Source organism: Notamacropus eugenii, chromosome 3, assembly GCF_028372415.1.
Source record: "Notamacropus eugenii isolate mMacEug1 chromosome 3, mMacEug1.pri_v2, whole genome shotgun sequence".
Classification (NCBI taxonomy): domain Eukaryota; kingdom Metazoa; phylum Chordata; class Mammalia; order Diprotodontia; family Macropodidae; genus Notamacropus; species Notamacropus eugenii.
Genome location: NC_092874.1, coordinates 435,266,320 through 435,292,935, shown reverse-complemented (window position 1 = coordinate 435,292,935; position 26,616 = coordinate 435,266,320). Strand labels below are relative to the sequence as shown.

The 26,616-nt window shown below is 43.2% G+C and overlaps 1 protein-coding gene across 5 annotated transcripts; it reads left to right on the top strand.

The window, feature by feature from the left end:
- TATDN2 (TatD DNase domain containing 2) lies at positions 1–21,379 on the top strand. Of its 5 annotated transcripts, none has more exons than XM_072598506.1 (8): positions 1–89; positions 358–394; positions 1,820–1,893; positions 8,450–8,899; positions 13,159–14,052; positions 18,771–18,898; positions 20,027–20,210; positions 20,723–21,379. In XM_072598506.1, the coding sequence occupies exons 3-8, from the start codon at positions 1,858–1,860 to the stop codon at positions 20,861–20,863; spliced, it is 1,833 nt and encodes a 610-aa protein (XP_072454607.1). In that variant the 5' UTR covers positions 1–89; positions 358–394; positions 1,820–1,857; the 3' UTR covers positions 20,864–21,379. The 5 variants fall into 5 exon arrangements, 3 of the variants coding, with proteins under 3 accessions (XP_072454607.1, XP_072454605.1, XP_072454606.1); XR_011964706.1 differs by lacking the exons at positions 1–89; positions 358–394 and adding exons at positions 1,087–1,518; positions 20,478–20,579; XR_011964707.1 differs by lacking the exons at positions 1–89; positions 358–394 and adding exons at positions 1,087–1,518; positions 20,405–20,579.
- Positions 21,380–26,616: the final 5,237 nt, after the last annotated feature.

Sequence of the window (26,616 nt, the reverse complement as noted above, 5' to 3'; positions counted from 1 at the left end):
TCTACCCGGACACTCACAACCATTCCGGGAACCTGGTTAGAGGCTAGGAACAAGTGAAGGGGTCTGGCACATGCTCCTAAGGACACCAGGTATAAGCCCTTCTTCTCCGGCTGCCCCCAACCAGGTGTGACTCCTCCAGACGGGGCACGGAGCCCCTTCGGGACTCGCTGACACGGGAGCAAGTACGAGGGAGGGCGAGGGTGGGATCCCTGAGCTGTCTGGGAAGTTCGGACCCGGACACCCAGGAGGCAGCCCCGAAGGGGAGCGGTCCCCCCTGTTCTCCGGAACGGGGCTCGGGGCCTCTCGCTCCGCCGGGGTCTTCCCCAAGGGTTCTCCCATTCCTCTTACGTCTTCCAGGTAACCTGGCCGAGGTGAACGCGGGCTCACTAAGCAGGTGCGTGCGGGGCCCGGGAGCCCGCATGCCCTCGGCTTGGGGAGGCGACTGCAGAAAACTGGGGACAATGAGGACAGAGGGAAGGTGCCCGAGACCTGGGGCACGGGCGGAGAAGAGAACCCCAGATCTCAGGGGGGGCCGATGATGAGGGAAGGGCGAGAGGAGGCCGTTCCTTCGGGTAACAGGGGGAGGCGGTAGGCGGCAGGGAGGGGGGTAGAGGGAAGGCGTGGCGGCGCCGTGCGGACCAAGTTCGGAGGCTCGGCAGCTACAGTACACAGTAGGTACTGAATAAATGCTCGCGAGAGCGGGGCAGGTCCGCGCGGGTCAGCGGGGAGGGGTCTTTCCGGAAGGCAGCGGAGGGCCGGGAGTGGGGGAGGGGAGAGGCTGCGGCGGAGCGGCGGAGCGGCGGCAGCTTCCCACCCCGTCCTCCTCCTTCAGTGCCTCACTTTCCCCGGGTCATCCGGGTCACCCAATCATCGGCCGAGACTCCCTCGACTCCGCCCCTCTGGGTGGAAGCAGGGGCAGGCCTGAGGGCCCGAGGAGGTTCGTTGTGTGGGGCCGGTGCGGCGGAGCCCGTGAGAGCCGAGGGGCTGGGGGGGAGGGGAAGGAGGGCACGGGAGAGCGGAGAGGACGAGGGGAAGGGGGAAGGGAAGGGGGGGGGAGGGGGAGGGGGAGGGGGAGGGGGAGCTGCTGCCTGGGAATGGATGGGCTGCGCTCTGAGCGAGCCTGGGGGGCGTGGACGCGGAGCCTCGACCTGGCCGTGCACGGGCTCGACCACGCCGGGTGGCCGGGAGCGCGCGGGCTCGGTCACGTGGGGGCCCTGGGCGCGCGGGCTCGGTCACGCTGGGGTCATCGGGCGCGCGCGGGCTCGGTCACGTGGGGGCCCCGGGGGCGCGCGGGCTCGAGCACGCGGAGCCCCGACGGAGCGTGCGACGCCGCAGGCCGGGCGGAGGGAGGTGGCTCCTCCCCCGGGGCTCGCGGGCGCTCTCCCCGGCCACGCTCCGCCCCGCGGGGCAGCAGTCCTTCCGGGAGGCCCCCGGGGGTCCCGGGGCCTGGGTCAGGGATAACCTGTTGGTCCAGCGTTAAACTTGCAGGTGCCCATGGCGTCGGGCCGGCTGCGCAAGGTCAAGTACCGAGGGGGCAGCGGCTCGGACGGCTTCCCGAGCAAGCGCAGCTGCCGGGGGCCCGAGCCTGCGGCTGCCGCCCCCTGCCCCCCCTCCTTCTCCAGGGCGCCCCCAGCCTCCCCGGGGGCCAGGCCTCCCCCTCCTCCCGGCCCCCGCCGGTCCACCCTGGGCAGAGCGGCCCGAGGCACGGAAGAGGGGCCCCCCAGCTGTCACCCCGGCCGTTGGGGTTCCCCGGGGGCGGGTGGGCCCAGCAGCCGCTGCCTGCCGCTTCCGAGGACTGAAGGCCTTGTCTCTCCCCCAGAAAGCCCTCCGCCGCCGGGCAGCCCCTCCGCCAAGGAGATGTGCACCTTACGGGACGGAGCCCCCCGCCGGAAGGTGAGTGGCCGGGCAGAGGGGGGCAGGAAAAGGCCCCGGGGGCCCCTCGGAGGCCAGGAGGGGCTGGGGGGGCCCCGTGCTCCACCTGCCCGCCGGAGCGCCTCCATCCAGGGCTTAGTTGTGCTTTCTTGGGGAGGCTGCCCTGCCGCTCCTGGGGTGCCTGGGAGCCCCAGAACGCGGGACCCTGGTCAGTTTCCTTGTCTGTAAAAAGGGGTGCTAGTAACGATAGGGCAGCCTCTTAGTGAGGGTAAACTGAGGTGATGTTTGTGAGGTGTTTCACAAACTTAAAACGCTCTTGTGCGTGCTAGCTTTATGATACAAAGTCTGCACCGGACCGTTGCCTCTGGGACCTCGCTGATCTGGATCGGATTGAACCTGGGGGACACTGACAGCCTGGTTGTGCCACCTCCCTCACAAGGTTATGGAGCTTAAGCTGCCTCGTTTAGGCCAGAAGCGCCCCCCTCCGCACTCCCCAGGGTGGCCTGAACGGGAATAAAATGCAATTATTTAACAAATGAAGCATAAATAACGCTGCCTGAAAAACTAAGCATGCCCTTCTCCCGTGTCCAGTTCAGTTTGACGTCACTGTTAATAGGCCCCTCCCTCTCTCTGACTGGGCGGGGTGACCCTTGGCCTGGGCCCGGGGGGAGCTTGACCGCCAGTCACTCCTTCTGCCCCCCCCCCATGTGGTGTGTCCTGAACCGCTGGTTCAAAATGGCTGGGGCCTGAAGGACTTGGGTTAACCACCCGCCGCGTGCTGCTCTTTCTGTCCCAGCAGCCTAACTGTGTGGCCATGCACCGGGGGAAAAGGGGGAGTAAGGCCAGAATCGTGGAATGCACTAACTGACCTTCCATCAGTGAGAGGCCAGGCTGGCTGATGAGTGAGCTAATGCCAGCCTGCCCCCCCCACTCCAGATACCTTCTTCTTCCTCTGCCCCATTCAGCCTCTTTTCTGGGCTGTTTTACTCCCTTTAGATTGTTGGTCCTTCATTGTCTGAGAGATCCAGTGACATCATGAAGGTGATATCTTGACCCCTTCAGACAATGAGCTCCTTGATGTCAGGGTCTGTCTTTTACCTTTCTTTGTATACCTTAGCATATAGTAGGGGTAGCTAAGTGGCCTAGTGGATAGACTCCTGGGCCTGCAGTCAGGAAGACTTGAGTTCACATTTTGCCTCAGACACTCACTAGCTGTGTGACCCTGGGCAAGTCACTTAAACCTGTTTGCCTTGATTTCCTCCTCTGTAAAATGAGCTGGGGAAGGAAATGGCAAACCACTCTGGCATCCTTGTCAAGAAAACCCCAAGTGGGATCATGAGTCGGGCGTGACTGAACAAAAACAAAAGGTGTTTAATAAGTGTCTGTTGACCACCTGATGACACTTGTCATAGATAGTGTAGAATCAAGTCAGGTGTGTATTAGATTAGGTGTTTTCTGATGTTCCTCCCAACTTTTGTATTCTCAGATTCTGTGAAATCCTTGTTTTCCATGACATTGTACTCTCCTTGTTCTCTTGTGTTTTTCATGTCCTAGAAAGGTTCTTTCTCTTCTTTCCCCTGAGCTTTGGGGATTTCCCAGGACATATTCCTTGGCATTTATATCTTTGCTCTGTACACTTTCTTCCCCAGAAAGCTCAGTCTACTACTAGAATAATAATAATAGCATTTACATGGTAATTTAAGCTTTGCTAAGTGCTTTACAAATATCTCTTTGTCCTCACAACAATCCGGGAAGGTAGGTGCTATGATCATCTTCTTTTTACAGGTGAAAAAACTAAGGCAGATAGAGAATAAGTGACTTGCCCATGACCACACAGCTAGCAAGTTGTTGATGGTGTATTTGAACTGTTTCTGATTCCTTGGGGTAGCTGAGTGACTCAGTGGATAGAGCCCTGAGCCCGAAGTCAGGAAGACCTGAGTTCAAATGCGGTCTTAGACACTAGTTGCGTGACCCTTGGCAAGTCACTTAACCTGTTTGCCACAGTTCCCCCATTCGTCAAATTAGCTGGAGAAAAAAATAGCAAACCACTCCAGTACCTTTGCCCAAAGAACCCCATGGACAGTATTTGCGGGCTGTGGTCCATAGGGTCATGAAGAGTTGGATACCATTCTGTCTATTGCACACCTGACTTTTCTGTCCTTGATTTCTCAGTTGACCCTTGGATGCTTGCATTTATCTTCAGGACTAAATAATTCATTTTATATAACACTTGTAAGGAGAGCATCTTCTAAATCTTTTTTAAAAAATAAGGTTTATTGATATCTTCTTTTAACATCATCACAATTTCCTCCAATATCCATTATCCTCCTAAAGAGCCATTTCATACAAGTAATATTTCTTTAAAGACAAAAGAAGTAAAAGAAGAGGGGAAAAAATCAGCATAACTGATAACAATAATTCTGAAGAGATATGCAATTTATACATTCATAGTTCTCTTGCCTTTGCAGAGAGTTAGGTATAAATGTTTTCTCTTTTCTCTTTGAAGCTTAGTTTTCAAATTTTGCAGCATTCACTTTTAATTGTTTTGTACTTGTTCTTTCCATTGACGTTGTTGTAGTCACTGTGTACGCTGTTTTCTTGACCCTGCTTCGCTCTGTATCAGTTCATGTGGATCTTTTCATGTTTTTCAGTGTTCAGTCTGTCATTTCTTACAGTAATAATCTGTTACGTTCACGTACAATAGTTTGCTTAACCGTTTCCCCAAATTAGTGAGTGTCTACTTTGTTTACAGTTATTTGCTGCCACAAAAAGTGTTGCTGTAAATATTTTGATGTAGTAGGAGGACTTTCTTCTTATAATGGCCTCTTTGGGATAGAGGAATCTCTTGGTCAGAAGAGTGTGGGCATTTTGGTCACTTAATGGCGTATTTCCAGATTGCTTTTCAGGCACTTTATGAATCTTAACCTAGTAAGGTAGATAGGTAAGTATTATTATTTCAATTTTACAGATGAGGAAACTGAGTCACAGAGCAGTGAAGTGACTTGCTGAGGTCAATAGCAATCAGAACTGGAATTTACACCTCCATGTGGGTGACATTCTACATCTGCCAAGGCTACTTCCTCTTGTAAATTCTCTGCCTGTTAATGGCATCACCATTCTCTCTTTGTAGACTTTAAACTTTGAAATCTTTGCCTTCTCCTTTTCTCCATTGTCAGTAAAACCTATGGCTTCTTCCTCTGTGTCTTCTCAGGAGGTATTTGTCCTTTAAGGTAAATTTTTCTAACCAAGTGATTCTCTTAATGTCTTCAGTTTGCCAGTTGGTTTTTCTGACCCTCTTTTTTCTCTTCCCCTAGCACACACCAAAAAGAACAGTAATCCAAAATTTGGCAGCTTGCTTCTGAAAATTTCTAATCCCCTCTCTCCTTTCCCTTCTCTCTTCTCCTCATTTTTTCCCCTCTCTCAACCCACCCCCAAATTGCATGACTGTGTTATTCCAGTGGTAATCTAACTGGTCTCTCAGTTCTGATGCACTCTGCACATCATCATTAGATTTTTCCAAAGCAATTACTTTATCTTTTTATAGTTCAAAATCTTTATGGGCTCCCTATTCATTCCCTCAATCCAATTCACAGGCGAATCAAGACATCAGTCTTATGATGTCATTGGTCTTCTAACAGAATGAAGGACGAGCAACAACAATTCTTGGTTGCTTATATGTTGTAAGACATTTTGGAGTTTGAGACTTAGATCTAAAAAAAAATTAAATTCTGTATCCCAGAGAGATCATAAAAATGGTAAAAGAACCCATGTGTACAAAAATGTTTGTAGCAGCTCTTTTTGTAGCAGCAAAAAAATTGAAAATTGAGTGGATGCCCATCAATTGGGCAGTGGTTGAATAAGTTGTGGTATAGGAATGTAATGGAATACTATTGTTCCATAAGAAATGATGAGCAGGTGCATTTCAGAAAAACCTGGAAAGACTTACATGAACTGATGCTGAGAGAAGGGAGCAGAATGAGCAGAACACTGTACTCAGTAACAGCAACATTGTGTGATGACCAACTTTGATATAGCTCCTCTCAACAATTCCAAAAGACTTAAGATGGAAAATGCTATCCACATCCAGAGAAAGAACTATGGAGTCTGAATGCAGATTGAAGCATACTGTTTTCTCTTTTTACGTTTTTTTGTTTCTTGTGGCTTTTCCCTTTGGTCCTGATTCTTCTTTACAACGTGACTAATGTGGAAACATGTTTAATATGATTGTACATGTATAGTTTATATCAGATTGCATGCCATCTTGGGGAGAGGAAGGAGGGAGAAAAGTTTAGAACTCAAAATCTTATAAAAGTGAATGTTTACAACAAAAAATAAATAAATTACAGTTTTATTTATTTGTTATTTTTTTCTCTTTTTCAAACAGCTGGGACAATTTACTTAAAAATCTTGTACAAGTTTTCACTTACGATTTCTTGAAATATAACTCTGAAAAAACAGGCTTTAAAAAAGCCCATTGTGTTTTAAATGGAGCTACTAGACTATGCCTTTAAACCCAATCACTCTGACTCTCAATTGAGTGGCCAATAATAGCCCAAGCCTTTGTGGCTCATTGTTTAGATTTTGGTGGCTTAGATGGAGAATGAGTATAAATAGCAATTGTTTTCTGTTCTGACCAGAAATTCTAAAGGTCTTCCCCTTAGATTGATCATTTTATGAAGGTAAATTGGACCGTCTTTTGTCCCAGTTCTTACCTAATCCCTAGTCATTGAATGAATGTTGCCTCAGACAAACAGACAATTTAGAAAGACCAAGGACACCCACTGCATCCTGAGTCATTGACAGTTGTCTTGACTTTTGTCTTGTCACTGAACTTTGATGACTCTGGAGGGAGGGAGTGAGACTGGTGACTTTGCCCAAATATTTATTACAGTTAGATGATAATAATAGATAATTGCCTAAGAGCATCCATGACAAGACAGCATGGCATAAAGCAGTGTTTTAAATATCAAACAGAACTTTTTATCACTGAAGCTTCTTAAGCAAGGGAATGACATAGTCAAACCTATAAGTTAGGAAGATCAATTTGGCTTGTAGGGTGGAAGACCTTGGGGTTAGGAAGACAATCGGGGTTCAGATTCTTCATCTGATACTAGCTGCAGGATCATGAGAGTATTGCCCTAGGAAACTCTTATGATATAAAGTACAGATAAGAGGCACCAGTGGAGGGAGATTCCATACCAAAGAGTTCCTTAGTGTGGAAGCTGCTGAACTCACAGGTCCCAACAAAAAAATTAAAAAGACAAGTCACCCCTTCTATTATTTTCATATCTCTTCTGCTAGAGCCTACAATTGTATTGGTCAGGTAGTAGGTGAAGAAAAAGTGTTTGTTGAAAGGATGCCAAAGATTATTGCAGTTGTAAACTGATTCAACTATTCTGGAGAATAATTTGGAGCTCCTGTGCCCAAAGTGCTAAAAAACTCTGCATACCCTTTGCCCCAGCAATACCACTACTAGATCTGAATCCGAAAGGGACCAAAGAAAAGGGAAAAGGACCTATATTTATAGCAGCTCTTTTTTTTTTTATGGTGACAAAGAATTGGAAACCAAAGGGATGCCTATTAATTGGGGAATGGCTGAACAAGTTGTGATATATGATTATATATACTGTTGTGCTGTTAGAAATGACAAGCAGCATAGTTTTAGAAAAACCTGGAAAGACTCACATGATCTGATGCAAAGTAAAGTGAACAGCACCAAGAGAATATTGAACATAGAAACAGTAGAATTGTAAGATGATAAACTGGGAATGACTCAGCTGTTCTCAGCAATATCCAAGACAATTCTGAAGGACTTAGGAAGAAAAATGGTATCCACCTCCAGAGAAAGAACTGATGGAGTCCGAATGCAGATAGAAATATACTTTTTAAAAAACTTTATTGGGCTTTTTTTGGGGGAGGCTCTGTTTTCTTTTGTAACATGACTAATATGGAAATATGTTTTTCATGACAGTACATGTATAATCTATATCAAATTTCCTACTCCCTCAGGGATAGGAGAGAGTAGAAAGGGAGGGAGAGAAAGTTAAAATTATTTATACATGTAATTTGAAAAAAAATTATACAAAAGTTAAAAAAATGCCAAATGAACAGAATTTTTTTTCACTTGGAAATAGGGATTATGTCATGGCTCTATCTTCTTTTGTCTTCTTTATATTTTCATTTCAGCGTGGGGGTATATCTTCTAGAGAAGAGGAAAAAGTTATAAACTTAAAGTTGGCCATAATAACATTTGATTTTAAAAATCATTGTTGTCAAACTAAGATAGAAATGGTCCCTGTAGGCCACATCTTGACTTAGAAAACAAAGCCACAAGTTAACATTATCGGTCTTGTATTTTCATTTATCATGTTAAACATTTCCCAATCACATTTTAATCTGGTTCTGCAGCACTCAGGAGTTTTGGGGACTGCAAGTTTGACACCTCTGATGTACACTGCCCTGTTAAGATATACATTTACAGTCTAGCAAATTATTGTGTTCCTAGCTTGTGTGTCACCATGGGTAAAATTCTCATGATAGGAATGTATTTTAGATTTTTTTTTCTTCTGTTGTGCAGATTGGTCCCAAGGATGAATCCTATAACTCCAAGCTTGCAGCTGAGGCTGAGAGTCAAAGTCATTCTGTGGAGGAAGCAGGGGTGACCCAGAAGCCGAAGAGGAGAGACAGGGACCGAGGGTCCACAGTGATCTACCTGAAGGCCCTCCAGGGCATTCTGGGCAAATCCATACCGAGGAAGAAAAAGAAAGAGACTGGGGAGCCAGAGCAAAATGAAGGCTCCAGCCCTAACAGCAGAGAAGAACCTGGCAAGAAGAGTGTTTCCTTTCCAGTTAAGGAAAAGCAGCAGCACCTGCCAGAAAGCACTCAGGAGGAAGGTAAAGCAGCCAAAGGAAACATCGCTAACATAACGATGGTTAGGGACTCTCAAGGCAACTCAAGTGAAAAGCCACCTGGTAACCTGAGGACAGTAATGGAAAAAAGCACAGAGTCCCATTCGGAAGGACAGAAGGTGAGTAAAGCTGTTCTTTGATTAGGTGGCAATGGGTTTTCTTTTTAGTTTGACATAGGCTGTTCAACAAACATACTACCATGTACTAGGCATCAGTAGCAATACAAAGATAACAATGAAATAATACTTACCCACAAGGAACTTACATTCTTTTGGGGAAGGGGAGCAACATGCACACAGATAAATAAAACAAAATATTTACAAAAGAAATACAATAGTATTTATATATATTTGGAATGGGGGAGGGCTAACAACCTGGGAAATCAGATAAGACTTAGAGGATCAGGTAGCAATTGAACTGGGCCTTGGAGGGAGCTAGAGGTTACAGAGCCAGAGAGAACATTCTAAGCATGAGGTAGGGGATGGCCCTATGGGAGATTGAGGGGAATAGAATTTTCTTATTTGGTGTTTAAACAAACAGATCAGTCTAGCTAGACTATAGCGTGCATAAGGTGTAATAATGTCTAAATCTGGAAAGATAGATGAATAGATGGGCCAAACTGTAAATGTCAAACAGATTAATTTGTACTTTTCCTTAGAGGCAATAAGGTGCCACCAAAGATTCTTGAGTGGAATAGTGACATGGTCAGACCTGTGCTTTTTAGGAATATAAATTTGGCAGTCATGTGAAGAATGGAATGGAGTGGAGAGAGGTTGGGCATAGGGCGATGAGTTGGAAGATAATTGCAATAGAACAGGCAGCAAAGATCTGAATTGTGGTAGTTGTAGTATGAGTGGAGAAAAGGCAAGAAGTGCAAGTGTTATTGTAGAGTTAGAATCTATAAGACTTGATAACTGAGTGAGTATGGAGAGTGAGGGAGAGAGGGAAGAAGAAACAGGGTTGGTTTCTAGATTCCAAACTGAGATGACTGAAAACAATGGTGGTACCTTTCACAGAAGGGGGAAAGTGAGGAAGAGAGGATGGATTTGGGGGAAAGATAATGAGTTCTGTTTTGGACATGTTGAGTGTGAGAGTCCTATGTTCTGAAATGTTCTGGAGGCAGTTGGAGGGGTCAGACTGGAACTTGGGAGAGGTGAGGGATGTGAGTTATCTGCATAAAGATGATAGTTGAATGCATGAGAAATGATGAAACCACTGAGAGAGAAGACAAGAGGGCCCAGGACAGAGCTTTGGGTTATACCCATAACCTAGGGGACAGGACATTGATGATCCTAAAGAAAAGAAAAGAAAAAGGAAACTGATAAGTATGAGTTAGACAGGTAGGAGAATCATGACAGCAATTTCAAAACCCAAGGATAATAGAATATTCAGAAAGGGAAGGGATGGTCAAAGGTGTCAGGTGTTACAGAGAGGCCATGAAGGATGGGAGACAAGAGAAAAGGCCATTAGGTCTCATTCAGTCATGGCTCTAGAGACAGCAGTTTTAGTACAGAAGCCATATTGCAATTGAGGAGAAAAGTATGGGCAGTGAGTGCAGCCAGAACCAGATTCAAATGTAATTGGGAAATATTTAACAAAATAAATGGAAATAAAACAGATATTACATTTTAAAACTAAGTCAATAGGTGGCCCTCAGAGTTCTTTATGTGACTTCCATTTTTATTTGAGTTTGACACTACTGGTGTAGACAGTGATTATTTTAGCAGTCTTAAAGCTCATGCCCTAGGACTCCAGAGTGCAAATAGATGTCTCTTTTTCAATACATCTGGCCACTATCATCTACAGACATCTGTTTAGTGCTGTATTAGGCATCTGGCTGCTGTGATTAAAGTCTGTTCATTTAGCTTTCTTATGTTGGAGGTCGATTTAAAGTTAAACATCTAATCTTTCCAAGTCTTCCTCAAGCTATCTGACCAGAGTGAAAGTAGCCATGTTTATTAATGACTAGAGACAGATTGGTGTAGCTGGAAAGTTTTTTGAATTCTTGGAGTCAGAAAATCCGGGTTTAATGCCCAGTCCTGCTACTTCCAGCTGTATGACAAATCATTTTCCTCTCTGATCTCAGCTTTTCAGTCTGTGAAATGGGGATAATACCTACCCTGTCTCTCTTACGTGATTGTTGTGAGGCTCAAGTATGGTCATATATATGAAAAGTACCGTTAACCATTAATGGCTTGATCAATGTCAAGTATTGTTATGGCTGGAAGAAGTAAATGCTGTTGGCCGCACAGTGCTTGAGGCACATAGTAGGCGCTTCATGAATGTGTATTGATTGCTTGCTCCAAGTCATTAGGAAGTAAGTTGAAATATCCAGAACAAATTATATAACCTTATTTGTTGTATCTGTACATTAAAAGAAATGACAGAGAATTGTTGCTTGAGGTAGATACTGTATGCTATGGAAGGGCATCTCCAGTCAGTCTGATCCATATCTTACCACTGGACCCTGATGGCTCCAGAAGTGAAAGAGAGGCTGGTGACTCTGCACAGCCCTGTCTCACTTAAATCCAATTCACTTGCAAGTCATGGCATCACTTTCCTGATGCCATGGTCCTCTTTGAGAATGAAGGACAAACCATAATTATACCTTTCTCCTCCTCTCCCTTTTCTCTTTAGTCTAATGATGCCAGATTCCTCGCTGTTCTCCCTCAGGGCATTTTCACTAGCTGACCTCCAGGCATGGAATGCTTTTCTTCTTCATCTCCACCTCATGGTTTGTTTCTCTGGCTTCCTTCAAGTCCCAGTGAAAATCCCACCTTCTACAGGAAACCTATCCTGATCCCTCTTAATTCTAGTGTTTTCCCTATTTAGTGTCACTACTTGTCCTGTGTGTATCCGTTTTAGACATGTTTGTTGACATGTCTCCCGTTAGACTGTGAGCTCCTTTAGCACAGTGCCTGGCACATAGTAGGTACTTAATAAATATTTATTGACTGAATGATATGAGACCCTTATAGAATACCTGACATTTAATGAAAGAAAGTTTATTTAGCCACATCAGGGAAACAGTATTCGACAAAGATACATTATTGTTTCATTTACTTTACTGCCTCTTTGTTAGACTTCGGAGTCTGGAGGAACTTCCCTGTATAGCAGCCTTTTATATTTGGGCCACTAGGAAACTATGTAAGCCCCAAGCCTTAATCCCCTGGGTCAATCACATCTCCAAGATGCTTTCAGTACCTTTTAAGTGAAAGCCAACCTGGACCACATGGCATTCACTGCTCTTGTCACACTCCTCTCCATCTGTATTCCCTTCAAGTCCAATCAGCCTGCTAATAAATCTTTATACTTGACATCCTGTCTCTTGCTTGCATCCCTTTGCCCATCACTGGAATTCTCTTCTTTCCCTTTGCTTCTTCCTCTCAGAATCCCTAGCTTTCTTCACAACACATCTTGGTGCCACCTGCTTCCTCTCAGTGATAAGCATTTTCTTCCTTCTAAACGTAACTTTGGATTTTCTTACCTGTGTTTCACATAGCCTTTCATTAGAATGTAAGTAAGCTTCTTTAGAGAAGGAACTACTTGATTTTTGCCTTTGTATTTCCAGTGTACATATTAAGTGCTTAATACATCTTTGTTGAATCGAATCAAATTTCTAACCTCTGCAAAGTTACCATTGAAAAGGATAGTTATGAAAAGTCATTCATTTGGAGCAGTCATGGTGCTACTCATGACCTGGCTGCAGGTTTAATCCCACGTCTCACAAATTAGCTTTTGCTCTGTTTCATGGGCACAGACTACACATTTAGGTCTGGCCAGCTGTTTGGGAATTGCTAGCTGGGGGAGAGGATGAATTCTGGACAACTATTTTTGTCCCTTGCACAAGGGGGACTTGGTGACCAAGAATGTGAATGGTTCAGTTACAAAGCCATTCTCCTTAATCATAGTCTGTAGCACAGGAACAGCAACATTGTGTGATGATCAGCTATGACACGGTTAGCTCCTGTCAGCAAAAAATGATCCAAGACAATTTCGCAAGACTCATGATGGAAAATGCTATCCACATCCAGAGAAAGAGCTGATGGAGGCTGAATGCAGATTGAAACATAATATTTTCCCTTTTGTTCTGTTTCTTCTTTCACAACATGGCTAATGTGGAAATATGTTTAACATGATTGTACATGTATAACCTAGATCATTTTGCTTGCCATCTTGGGCAAGGGGAAGGAGAGGAGGGAGGGGAAGGATGGAGGGAGAAAATTTTGGAACTCAAAATCTTACAAAAAATAAATGTTGAAAACTATCTTTACATGTAATTGGAAAAAGATACTATTTACATTATAGTCTCTAGCATCATCTTCATACCTGAAAGATAATCTATCGTATCCATGATGATTTCTCTTGTCTTCCACAGCCTAAAGAGAGGGAAGTGATGATAGATAATCCTTCTTCAGAAAGCGACTGGTCAGATATAGAAGATATGGAAGGTATTTCCACTCTCAGGTTCTCCCAAGAGGATTCTGTTTCTTTGAACATCTCTGTAGTTTCAGAGCCCAGAGTAGTGAAATCCTCCACTCCTGATTTTGTCATGTACCCAGCTCACTTGTATGGCAGCCCTTGGTGTGATTACACCAGCTACTGGGCTGGCAGTCCCATGCCTTTCTGTTATTCCTCCACCAACAGCATTAGTGACGCTTCAAACATAATGGGAAGTAATAAGAGCCAACCCAGTGATGACTGTGCTGAAGTTGCTAACAGCAAACCCAGGAATACCTTCAAGGATTTGGATGTGGCAGAAGGCAAGACCCTCATGTCCTCTTCACTTCATTCCTCTCAGATATGGGAATATGAAAAGGTGAGGAAGAAAAGAACATTCCATGAAGAGGCTCCTCGTTTTTCTCAAGTGCATACAAGTTCCTCCTACCAGGAATGCAGGGAGAGCCAAGGTTCTGTGGGCTTCATTGACACCCACTGTCACTTGGACATGCTTTATTCCAAGTTGTCATTCCAAGGCACTTTTTCAAAGTTTAGAAAGATTTATAGCAGCTCCTTCCCAAAGGAATTCCAGGGTTGCATCGCTGACTTCTGTGACCCTAGTACCCTGACAGATTACCTATGGGAGGACCTATTGAAAGAGGACCTTGTGTGGGGGGCATTTGGTTGTCACCCTCATTTTTCCCGATACTACAATGAAAGTCAAGAAAGAAACCTCCTTCAGGCGCTGAGGCATCCCAAGGCTGTTGCATTTGGAGAAATGGGACTGGATTATTCTTATAAATGTACTTCTCCTGTCTCCGATCAGCGAAAGGTAAGGAGGTGCTTCCCCCCGCATTTCAGTAAGCCTTTACTGAATTATGATAATAGCAATGATATTTTTTCCTAGTGCTCTAAAAGTTTGTGAAACACTTTATATACATTACTTATTTGACCCTCACAACAATCCTTTGACATATTTACCGCAGATGTTTATATCCCCACAGTATGCAGCCAGTTGTATTGTTAAACACTTATCAAACCTAGGCCCTCCCTCTGACATCAAATTCGTTACTCTTGCCATTAAACCCCACTGCCTCTGGAGTTTAGTCACTGTCCTTACAAACCGTCTTGACGTTGTATATTTACTCATTTTACCCTGGTGGCTGCTCATTTCCTTTGGGGGGCAAAGAGATTGGGTAAGAAAAGGAGATACAACACAGATTGCCTGCAAGTTATCTTCTAAATGGATATATTAGGTTATAATTTTATTCATTAGAGGCTTGGCAAACTATAGAATTGAGGAAGCTAATCATATTTATTTTTCCTTTGGAGGATGAGCTCTGAATTAAATTGCCGAAAGTTACTCTTTATTTACAATTCTTTATTTTAAGAAAAATTGTAAACTCATTTCAGTACTTGAAATGACTGCTTTTTTTTTTTTTTTAATGTGGAGGTACTTTGCTTGTTGTAAAGTACAGAGATGGAAGGGACCGTTTCAGCTCTAGTCCAGTTTCTTATAATAGTAATAATTAACATAAATCTCATTTTGTCCTCACAGCAATACCGTGAAGTAAGTGTTAGGAGTTATGTTATCCCTATTTAACAGATTAGAAAACTGAGGCAGAATTTGAATCTATGCTTTTCCTGCTACTCTGAGTGTAGGTGGCACAGGGGTGGATAGAACAGCCCTGGAGGTCAGAAGGACCTGAATTCAAACATGACCTCAGATACTTGTGAGCTCTGTGACCCTGGCCAAGTTACTTGATCTCTGTTTCCCCAACTTTAAAATGGGCATAGTAATTGCACCTACTCTCCAGGGTTTTTGTCGGGTTAAATGAGATGATGTTTATAAAGCACTTACCACAGAGCCTGCCACGTGGTAGGTGCCATAGAAAAGCTAGCATCATGTAGTCACTTATTATGCCACTCTGCTTCTCATTGTACTTATGAAAGAAACTGAAACTCAGAGCGATGAGGTGGTTTGCTGGAGAACAAACAGATTGAATGTCAGAGTTAGGGAGAGAACCTGACTCCTCAGTCCAATGCTTTTTCCATTACATCATACTGCCCTTATTCTTTTTTCTAATTGATATTTTCGGTTTTTTTACATCACATAGTAGCCATGTATCACTCCCCCTTCCAAAGTACTATCCTTTATAACAAATAGTATTTTTTTGGAGAGGAGAAAACATCAGTCCAATTGATGAATACTTTGAAAAAGTCTGAAGGCATGTATAATGTGGAGGGCAGGGACCTCCCACCTCCATGAAGGGGTAGGTTGAGGGAGTCTCCTCATATCTCTTCATTGAAGTGCTGCTTGATCTTTATAATTTGTTAGATTCACTTAAGATTTTTTAGTGTGTGGCTGCTCTTTCCATTTATGTTGTTGTAGTCACTGTATACTGATTTCTTGCTTCTGCTTACTTCACTCTGTCAGTTCATATAGATCTTCTCATGCTTCTCTGTGTTTATCACATTGATGATTTCTTATTGTACAACAACATCCCATTGCATTCGTATGCCACAGTTTGTTTAGCTGTTCACCAATTAATGGGTATCTACTTTACTTCCAATTCTTTGCTACCACAAAAAGTGCTGCTATAAATATTTTGGAGTACATGGGAATTTTCTTATTGATAGATTCCTAAGGGCATAAGCCCAGTGGGGACATGCTGGAGTCTCTGGTTGAAGGGGTATAGACACTTTAAATTACTTTATTTGCATAATTCCAACAAAATTGTTGCACATTAGTTGGCACATGGTTCCACCAAAAATGTATTAGCATGTCTATCATTCCACGATACCTCCAACACTGACTGTTGCCATTTTTTGTCATTTTTGCCAATTTGCAGGGTGTGAGGTGAAACCTCAGGGTTGTCCTGATTCGCATTTCTCTTACTAGTGGTTTGGAGTGTTCTTTCAGGTGGTTGTTAATAGTTTGCAATTCTCCTTTTGAGAATTGATTGTTGGTGTCTTCCAACCACTTATCTATTGGGGAATGGCTACCTTCCTTTGTTCTTTAAAGAAAAAAGGGATATCTTTTGTTTTTATATTCACTGCACTCTGCGTTTGCTGTTCTGCTTGGTTCCAGCTCCATGGAACAAGATGCCCCTCCTTGAGTAAGCTCTTCACTTCTCATTTCAACACCACCATGCTGCTAACCCAAGCCTCTTCTCCCCTCTGACTGGAGGCTTGAGGGTAGCATACCAAACTCCTCCCAGTGCCTGGACTTTTTGGCTTTCTCCACTCTGCACCCACTGCCTTTCCTGGTTTTAACACCACGGAACAAGATGCTCACCTGGTTACTCCCAGTGTGTTCTTCCTTTTTGTGCACTGTCTCTCCCCATTAGATTGTAAGCTTTTTAAGAAAAAAGACTGTTTCTCTTTTTATTAATTGTATCTCTAGCACTTAGCATAGTGTCTGGCACACTGTATGCACTTAATAAATGTTTATTGGTTTATATCACTTTCATTTCCAGATATATCTTTCCTCTACTCAGAGAGCCATCTTTTTTTTTTTTAATTTTTTCAGTTGTTGGGTATTTTTTTTCTTTCCCCACATCCCTCCACCCCTAGAACCCATGTAACAAATTATAGTCAAGCAAATTCTGGTATTGGCCACATCCAAAATGTGTATCCTGTTCACTCCCTTCAGTCCATTACCTTTCAGTCAGGAGGAGGGTAGAATTCCTTATCTTTATTCTTCTAGAGTCAGAAGTTGTTCAGAGTTTTCAGGTCTTTCAAAATTGTTCATTTTCTACAGTTTTGATGTTATAATATAAATTATTTTTTCTAGTTTTATTCACTTTATCAGTCCATACAAGTCTTTCTAGGTTTGTCTAAAATGATCTTTCTTCATCTCTTATAATAGCGTGGTATTATTCCATTACACCCAGATGTCATCATTTGTTCAACCATTCCTCAGTGTCTGGGCTCCTCCTTAGTTTTGAGTTCTTTGCCATTACAAAAAGAATTACCATCAATGTTTTTGTACATATAGGACTTTTCCCTTTCTGTGTTCTCCTTGGGATAAAGGCTTGGTAGTGGTGTGGTGGTGTCAAAGAGTGTGTACCATTCATAACTTTTTGGGCATAGCTCCAAATTGCTTTGCAAAAGGACTGATCCAATTCATTTTTCCACCAACAGATGTGCCTATTTTCTTGCAGCCCCTCCAGTACTGGTATTTTCCTTTTTGTCAACTTTGCCATTAGATGATTGTGAGATGGAGCTTTAATGTTGCTTTAATGGCCATTTTGCTAGTTGCTGATGATGGGGAGCATTTTCTCAGATGGCTGTAAATAGCTTGCATTTTTTTTCTCTTGAAAACTGCCTCTTCATATCTTTTGACCATGAATGCTTACTCTTGCAAATTTGAATCAATTTCTTGGAAATGAAACATTTATCAGAGAAACTTGCTGCTAAGATTTCTTTCCCCCAGTTAGCTGTTTCCTTTATAAACCTGGCTGCATTGAATTTGTTTGTGTGAAAGTATTCTAATTTCATGTGATCAAAATTGTCTGTTTGATCTTGTGTAATCCTCTCTGTTCCTTGTTTGGTCATGAACTCTGCATAACCATACATCTGTGAAATTCAAACAAATTCATTTGTTTATGATATGACATCTTAGATCTAAATCACTATCCATTTGGAGCTTGTCTTGGCATAAGGTGTGAGATATTTTTAAACACATCATCTTGTAAGGTATTATCAACTCTAACACACCTCCTTAGACCATTACCCACCTCAGCTGCAGTACTTTGTCCCCCCATCCTCCTTCAGCTTCTTTTTATGTGCTGAGATTGTGAGCTCCTTGAGGGCAGGGACTAGTTTTACTTTACCCCGGTGATTAGCACAATGCCTGATTTATAATAGGTGCTTAATAAATGTCTTATTAACAGCCTCTGACTCTAGATCTGTAAAGTAATGTGTTGGTAGTTTCCATCTCTTTTAGAGAAGAATAAAAAAGAAAGGGAGGGTGGGAAGGCAGTTCAGCCAAGTCAACCGACATATCAGTGTTTCATACCCATAGGTGTCCCCCCACTACAAAAGAAGGTGTATTTTCTTGTCTTTTTGCTGGTTCTAGGCTTGGTTAGTCTGATGACAAAATATTTGGTCCATTTATTTATTTTGGTGATTCACTGGCATTGTTGTGTTCATTGTTGTCCTGGTTTTGTTTTCTTCCCTCTAAATCAGTTTATATTCTTTTTTGACTTTCCTTGCATCACAGTTTGTTTATCCATTTCCCAATCAGTGGCATACTTTCATTCTTAATTTTAGTATATTTCTTTTAAGCTCCTGAGCCTCATCTTTAAATGCAGGTCTTGTAGGTTTTAAGTACTAACTAAACCTTTGAAAACGTATGTTTGTGCGTATTTGTGGATTGTGTTAATTTTTGTAATGAGATGGACTAAAATCTGAATAATAATCAATACACCATAGTCCCGGCTGCTTTGTAAAGTTGTAGTTGATCTGTTTTCAGAAGTTTTATCCATGTTGGATGGATCAGGCATGCTGAAATAGCTTCTTCATCTTGCTTTTTTTATCTTTCAGGTATTTGAAAGGCAATTGCAGTTAGCTGTGGCTATGAAGAAACCCTTGGTGATACACTGCCGAGAAGCAGATGAAGATTTACTCTCAATCATGAAGAAATTTGTACCTACAGACTATAAAATCCATAGGTAACGTAATGACATTTTAGGAACCCTGGAACTGTACTAGAGCTAACAGGGAGCAGACTTGAAATTGGGGAACTTCAGAACAAGGTTCTCCTGGGAACATGTGGAGTTTCCAAATGTTTTGGACTTGGGGCAAGGCTTGGGGGGTCAACCTGCAGAATGATTCATTCTTGAACATGTCATCTGTGGCACAACAGGGAAGTGTGAATTCTTGCCAGAAACACTTTAGCACATGCAAAGGGAACTGAAAAAAAATATTTTTGTATCAGCCATTTCCTCTGTTTTTGAGTTGGAAAGTTCATTTCCCTTTTCAAAAAATCCATTTTTGATAATATGCAGGTCCCAGGTTTCCTCTATAGGAGCAAAACCAGCTGAAAAAGGGAGAAAGAACACCACCATATTTAGTCTTGGCAAGTTACTATTAAGAGAAAGTCAGAAAGTGCTCTCTTGGTTTGAACAAAGTTGTCTTTTCTTCCAGTCTAATCCAGTTCAGTCCCGTTTGTGCAGAATGAAAAGTGTCCAGGACTTTTTGAGTCACAGATGGTCCTGGCAGCAGTTTTTGTGTGCTTTCTCTCTGGAGAAAGTCATGCCAATCTCTGAGCTGGAGTGATTTTAACCCTTTCTTTTGGAAGGACTTACTTAGCTAACGGATAGCAAGGAGGGTAAGACCTAGTGAAATGTTGTGGCTTTGAATAGGAAACTGTAGTTAGAGGGTCCAATTTAGAGTAGTCTTGCTCTCTGATTGGATCAAAATGGGGAAAGTGGGTTAATGTGCTGGTGGCTCTGTCTTTCAAAGAGCTGCTGGTCTCCCGTATGGGTGATCTCTCTCAGTCAGACAGACAGACAGAGCCTATAGAAGACTTTGGGTATAAGCAGAGTTGTGGGTCCCATGAACAGACCTAAAATATAATTATGGAAGAATGAAGAAAGTCAGACAGGAAAGGAAGAGATATGTACGGATATGAAAAAGGGTTAAAACTAATGATTGTTGTGGGTGTCCTTGGCCTCCCCTCCATCATTTGCCCTTCCCTGCTCTCATTTGTTGTACATAGAGAGTTCCAGGACATTGTGACAACAGTCTGTTCAGGGGAGAAGACTGACTTTCATTTTCTTTTTTTCTTGCCCCCAAAGGCACTGCTTCACTGGCAGCTATTCCGTCATTGAGCCTTTGTTGGAATACTTTCCCAATCTCTCTGTGGGATTCACGGCCCTTGTGACCTATTCTTCTGCCTGGGAACCCAGGGAAGCAGTGAGACAGATCCCCTTGGAGAGGATCATTGTGGAAACTGATGCTCCCTACTTCCTCCCTCGTCAGGTAAAGTTGTCTGTGGGTACACGGGTGGGGGATGATGGGATCAGATTTAGAGCCTTCCATTAAAAAGTAGTGTTTGGGGGAGGTGTGGTTGGATTGTGGTCATGCCCCATGAGGGCAGCAGAGAGAGAGCCCAAGTGACCTCTCAGGACCCCACTCTGGGACCTCGCAGATCTCTCCTTTTTGTTGCTCTGCAGAACCAAAAGGCCTAGGGGGAGGAGAAGATGAAGGGCAACCACTCTCTTCCCTTCCACCCACTTCCTGCTGCAGGCAGTGCAAAGTCCTACCCTGTAAAGGGTAGTCCAAGGAAACATGGGACCCTGCCTCTCACCCAGAGCCCCACATGACCTAGGACTCTCCCTGCACCTGCAGGTAAAGGGGTCTCTAAAGGGCAATCCCAAAGAGATCCTTGCTGGGGAAGGGGTGTGGTTGGGGGTGGGAATGGGTGGGAATTTTATGTTAACTTGAATGATTCAGAAAACAAATGGTTGTTCTACATCCTTGATGTTTTCCAGGTCTCCAAGAACCTTTGCCAATATGCCCATCCAGGTCTGGCCCTCCACACAATTCGAGAGATTGCTAAGGTCAGAGATGAGCCACTCTCCCAGACCTTGGCCACCTTGCGACAGAACACCAGCCGCCTTTACAGCCTTTAAGGGAAGCAGGGGAGGTTAGGGTTTTCATAAATCTACACCAAACTGTATTTTCTAAAATATTTGACTGCATTTTTTTCCAGTCCAGAGAACGTAAACATAGGATTACCCTTTAAGCCAGATTTGCCTTGAGGTGAACTTTTGGTGGCTTAAAACTATCTTCCTCTCTCCTTGTCCTTTCTGGGAGACCCAGCCATGGGGCACATACAAGGCTCGCTGCCTGACCCCAGCATAAGGTATGCTTGGACTGTGAAAGGGGTATCCAGAGAACCTGTTGCGGTATTGTAAAGGAGGGAGGGAAGTTTTCTTAGAAGTCCCTTGATAGGCCCTCAGCTCCTGTGTAGATGAGAAACTCATTCAGAGGGTAAGCAGGAAATGAGCTTGCTAGCTGAAACGTGCCTGAGGGGAGGGGGAAGTTGGGGTACGTGAAGGTGCAGAGAAGGTTGCTGAACTGAACCTCCACAAACTGTAGTCTGTGCTTAAGCAGGATAAAGTTTTTCAATAAAGTCATCTTCTTAACGTGGGTGTGTATGGATAATGTCACTCATTTTCTCTTTAAAACACACTTCAATAGGAACATCCTTCTGTAGGAAATTAACTGTATGCTACCGTTTAGAGATTTGTATTCTCTCATTACTCAGTTGACAAGCCATTGAGATTGTCCTCAGAGAGCATGCCACTTATGGCCTTACTTGTGTCCCAGTCACTCCGTTTGACTCTTTCTCTTTGGCTCAGTTACTGAGCAATGGAAAGGTACACAGATGACCAGTAGTGATCTTTTTAAATGGTAGATACCTAGAGGACACCCCACAGAGGCTTTGCATGGGATGAGGGGATTCCCTGATCCACAAGAAACCCAAGGGTGAGTTTTGGGTAAATTTTAAAATGACCGAGTTCAGTTCTCCATAGTGCCTGTCTATTGGTATCTCTTTGGATTGCCCTGGCCTCCGATTCCCACCTTTTCCTTGGACCACTGGGGACCAAATGCAGCCTCTATTTCTGTCTGTGACAACTGCATTTTGTTCCCAGGTTGAGTGGTAAATAACTTCTTCAAGCATTTGTTTCTTTTCACTGTTTTCCCCATGTGAAACAAGCAGACACACTCTTTTAAGCATGGAGGACATACTGAAGCCAACTGTGTCTCCCTAAACCTTTTCCTTGTGTCAACATCTCATCTGTTTGTGTTAGACTGTGAGCCTACTGGGCCAGTTGTGGGGGCAATTTGTGTTCTGTACTGTGTCTGCCCTCATTGTTTGATGTTCATTTAAGGTGTATTCATACTTGGCTCCCTGAAGTTAAAATGACTGGGGGTTGTGTTGTGTCCTGTCTACATTTAGAAGGATCTTTGAACTAAACCTTTCTTCATGGAACAACTAGGCTGACCTAAGTACTCTGTTTCTTAAAAGAAAGTTCATCTTAGTTCAGACATCTAGCTTTCACTTTAATTCTGAGGTCTTTGAAGATAGGTGTTCTTGTGACCTAAAAATGTTGTTGCTTTTTAATTATCTGCTATTTCCTCATCCTTTGTCTGTGATATTGCAGTGTGGTGCATTCACCACTGTTGGAAGACCTAGGTCGTATTGCCAGGTCTGCCAGCTCACTGTACCATTCATTAACTGCTGTGTGCCTCATTTTTTCCCATGTGGAAAATTAGAGGCAATCCTGATCCTCCTGCACAGGATTTGAGAGCTAGCTAACTCTATTTGAAAGTGCTTTTATCGTCACCCAAGTGAACTGTGAAAACTAAGCACTAATCTCCACCAGATGTGAACTTCCTGCTTCACCTTCTATTTAGCACTATAAGTGAATTGCTGCCTAGACCTGAAATGAAATGAAAAAGCCTTGGTTGAGAGGATTAAAGCAATGAAATGAATGGAAGTTGGCAATCCCATGCATTTCCCTCCTTTGAGGAAAGGAGGATTATTATTTTACAAATCCTCTTCCTGCCAATCAGTTATTTGAAGATAACTGGCATTATTTTGAACCCTGCTTTTGGAATGGCACCTCTCAGCTGTGCCACCAGAAGATCCACCAAGTTTCCTGGTTCACTCTTTCGAAAAATAAAGTGATCCTTGAGCTGTTCTCCTTGTTTTCCATGTTTGTTTTGACTGCTCTGTAAGTGATACAAGTGATGTACAGAGATGATACCTGGCTTTATGACCTCAGGATGGAGTGCATGATGTAGAATTTCATGGAATTGAGAACTGGAAGAAAACTTTAGAGCAGAAGTTCTTAGTACTTGGGTGGTCTGGTGAAACTGTGGCCCTCTTATCTCTGTGTAAAGTAATATACATAGGATTACAAAGGAAAGTAATTATATTGAAGTAGTGACAAAAACTGTTTTTTTCCATGTATTTGTTTTAACAAAAATATTTTTTAAGAAAGTTCACCGACCTCAGGTTAAGAACCCCTGCTTTGAAAAATCGTCCAAGTTGTTCACTTTACTGAAGAAGAAACTGAAGCCCTGAGGTCAAGTGAATTACCAGGGCAGACACACACAGGAAGAAAAGGTGCATGTGGCCTCTTTTTGTGTCACATTTATATTACTGAAGTAAGATCACAAAGCATCCTATTAGGATTTTAGCTAAGCTTGAGCAAGGAAAAGAAGCATTAACCATACTTTATCTTAGACTAGTAAGGCATTAAAAATAATCTTCCCTGAACATCTGTCCAAGTTGGACAGATTCACATCTATCTGATATAATGTAAGGGAAAAAAAATGGACAAAACATAGCTCCCATTTTCACCTGGGGGTGCCCTCTTTTCTACTGGGCTTGATGCTGGTGGAAAACATCCTTGACAAAAGTATTTGTAGACCTGCTGATGCCTCCTGGAAAGTATGGGAAGGACATTTTAAAAAAATGATTTGAATTATTGACTTCTTATAGTCATTCTTTCCCAGAGACGGCGTTATAATTGTGAGAGAATTGGGGCAGTGCTTTGGGGAATATCAAGGACTCATCTCTGCAAGGGCTGCAGTCATCCTCATTGCCCTAAGCTTGGCAAGTGCTGTTGGGGTGGTCAGTGCAAAGAAAGGAAATTGAGCTGCTTAGCTTGCTTGCTTGCTGGCAAAATTGGGGCATAAGCCCAGGATATTCTGATTCCTGAGTCTATAGTGCTTTCTGTTGTAGCAAACTGCCTCCAATCGTTACTTAACAGTTTTGTTGCTGCCTTGGAGTGTGGTTTTGCTCCTATTCTGGTAAATCTGTGTGTCTTCAGTCATAAAAACAACTTATGGTATGAGGCTTTTGTTATGTAATTGATTAGACAGCCATAGGATTTAGAGCTGAACAAGACCTTAGAAGGCATCAGATCTTAGCCTCTTGTTTTATAGATGGCAGAACTTGGGTCTAGAGAAGGGAAAGGGCTTGTTTGGTGTGAGATGATGAGCACGAAGCAGAGATGGCCCTAGACCCAGCGATTTTTGCCATTGTCCTAGATATCCCCTGTTCCCTAACCGAATCAGGTTCTCAGCACCACTTTTGGGCTAATTGTTCACTCAGGTCCCAACAAAGCAGACAGTTAGGGCGCAGGATAAGTATATGATTGGGTACTTCCAAATTGGTGCTGAGTGAAGAGATGTCCTTAAGCATAGGTAGAATGATTGACTGCCCCTTCCCCCCCCAGTAACAAGGAAGGGCCTTCTTTACTTATCTTCCAATTCCATCTTTTTTAGGATCTATTAAATTCTTTCAAAGGGATCAACATCATTCCACAATGGTAAGACTTAAAATGCAAGTACCTTTGAGAGAGGGTACTTGATAGTTCATCTTCCACATAACTAGAATGAAATAGATTAAAATTTTTTTATTTTTACTGAGAGCAGGAAGCCAGGTATTGATCAATTGCTAAGCTGCAACAGAAGACAACAGGACACAAAGAAGGTCTGAGAACATGACCTCTCTCTCACCCAGGCTGGGTGATTATGTGGGAAAATATCATTAGAAAAGAGTTTCTTATCCTCGAGGCTAATAATGTGGATTTGAAGCCACTGTTCCGTAGCATGGTAGCTCCTGTTCATTCACCTTGTGTGGTCAGTACCATGTAAGGTAAGACCTGTGCCAGAGTCAGGATGACCAGAGTTCAAATCCTGTTTCAGACACTAATTGTGTGACCCTGCACTAGTCAAGTAATCTTTGTGAACCTGAGTTTTCTTGTCTATAAAATAAGGATAATAATTGCACCTGCAGGGATGAAAGGTGAAGATCAAATTAGACAGTGTTTGCAAAGCACCTTGCAAACTGTATGTTTTGTAATCTGAAACACATTATAAGGTAGTTTGCCTTTTTTTACATTAATTTTATGTATTTTTAGTGCTCTACAATCACTACCATAAAACTGAGATTTTTTCCCCCCTAGCTGCTCCCCCCCCTCCCCAAGACAGCATACAATTCTGTATAGGATCTATACATACATTCCTATTGAATACATTTTCACTGTAGTCATGCTATGTAGAAGAACTAAAATAAATGGGAGAAACCATAAAACAAACCAAAACATTATACACACACACACAAATGATCTGCTGCTTTCTGCGACTGAATTCCGTAGTTCTTTCTCTGGATGTGGAAGGCATTTTGCCTTAGAAGATCATTGGGAATTTTTTTAAGTCCTTGCATTGCTATGAAGAACCAAGTCTACCAGAAAAAAACTCACGCACTGTGGTCATTGCTGTGCACAAAGTTCTGGTTCTGCTCCTTTTGCTCAGCATCAGATCATATAAGTCTTTGCAGACCCCTCTGAAGTCTTCCTGTTCATTGTTTCTTATAGCACAATAGTATGCCACTACCATTGCATTCATATACCAGAATTTATTCAGCCATTCCCCAATTGGTGGGCATCCCCTTGATTTCCAGTTTTTGGCCACCACAAAGAGAGCTGCTATAAATACTTTTGTACATGTGGGACCCTTTCCCGTTTTTATGATCTCTTGTGGATACACACCTTGCAAGCTTTAAAGCACTCTATAAATTAAATTATTATTATTAAAAGCCTGTGGCGCATTCTAGGCTCCTTTCCAAAGTGGGAACTGTCTACCTGCGCAAGAGGCAGAATCTTTTCATACCCCCTAGACCAAAATGCTATTTGGAGATTCTGTGTTGCATAGAATTCAATTAATGAAGGTATGAAGTTAGTCCTACTTATCAGGGTCAAAGGTTTTGAAATCTAAGTGTCTTTGAGGCCCTTCCCCTCCTCCTTTATTATTTCACCAGAGACAAGTACTCTGTACAAGTATTATTAACTCTCTCTCCTTTGGTGATTGACCAAAGGATCCACCTTGAGTGCCCCAGCCCTCTGTCCTGTTTCCCCATCCCATGTAAATCTGTCCTTCAGTCCTTAATTCAACCTCAAATACTCAGATGCTGTGATGTCATCAATTTGGACATTCCCTCTAAAGTCAGATTGCAACCCCATCATGTCTGTGCTTCTTTGTGGCTGGCTCTGATCCATGTCCTCCCAAAAGTTCCACACAGTCCACTCCATGTTCTGGAGTTCTTCACCTTCTGGAATGGAGACATGAGTGGAGCCTTCACCAATTCCAACGTGAGCGCTCCATCTTTCCTCTTGTTGAGTCTTTGGGTTCCTGTTCCATGCCCTTCACTGGTTATTTGTTGCAGCCTGCTCCTTCCTACCACCAAGCTATTGTCCTCTGTGATAGTAACATTGAAGTGTAAATGTGGACACCACCTTTTTGTTTTTTAACAGTGATGAGGTCCTTAAGTTACAGGTCCAATGGGTAACATCCTGTGAATAGG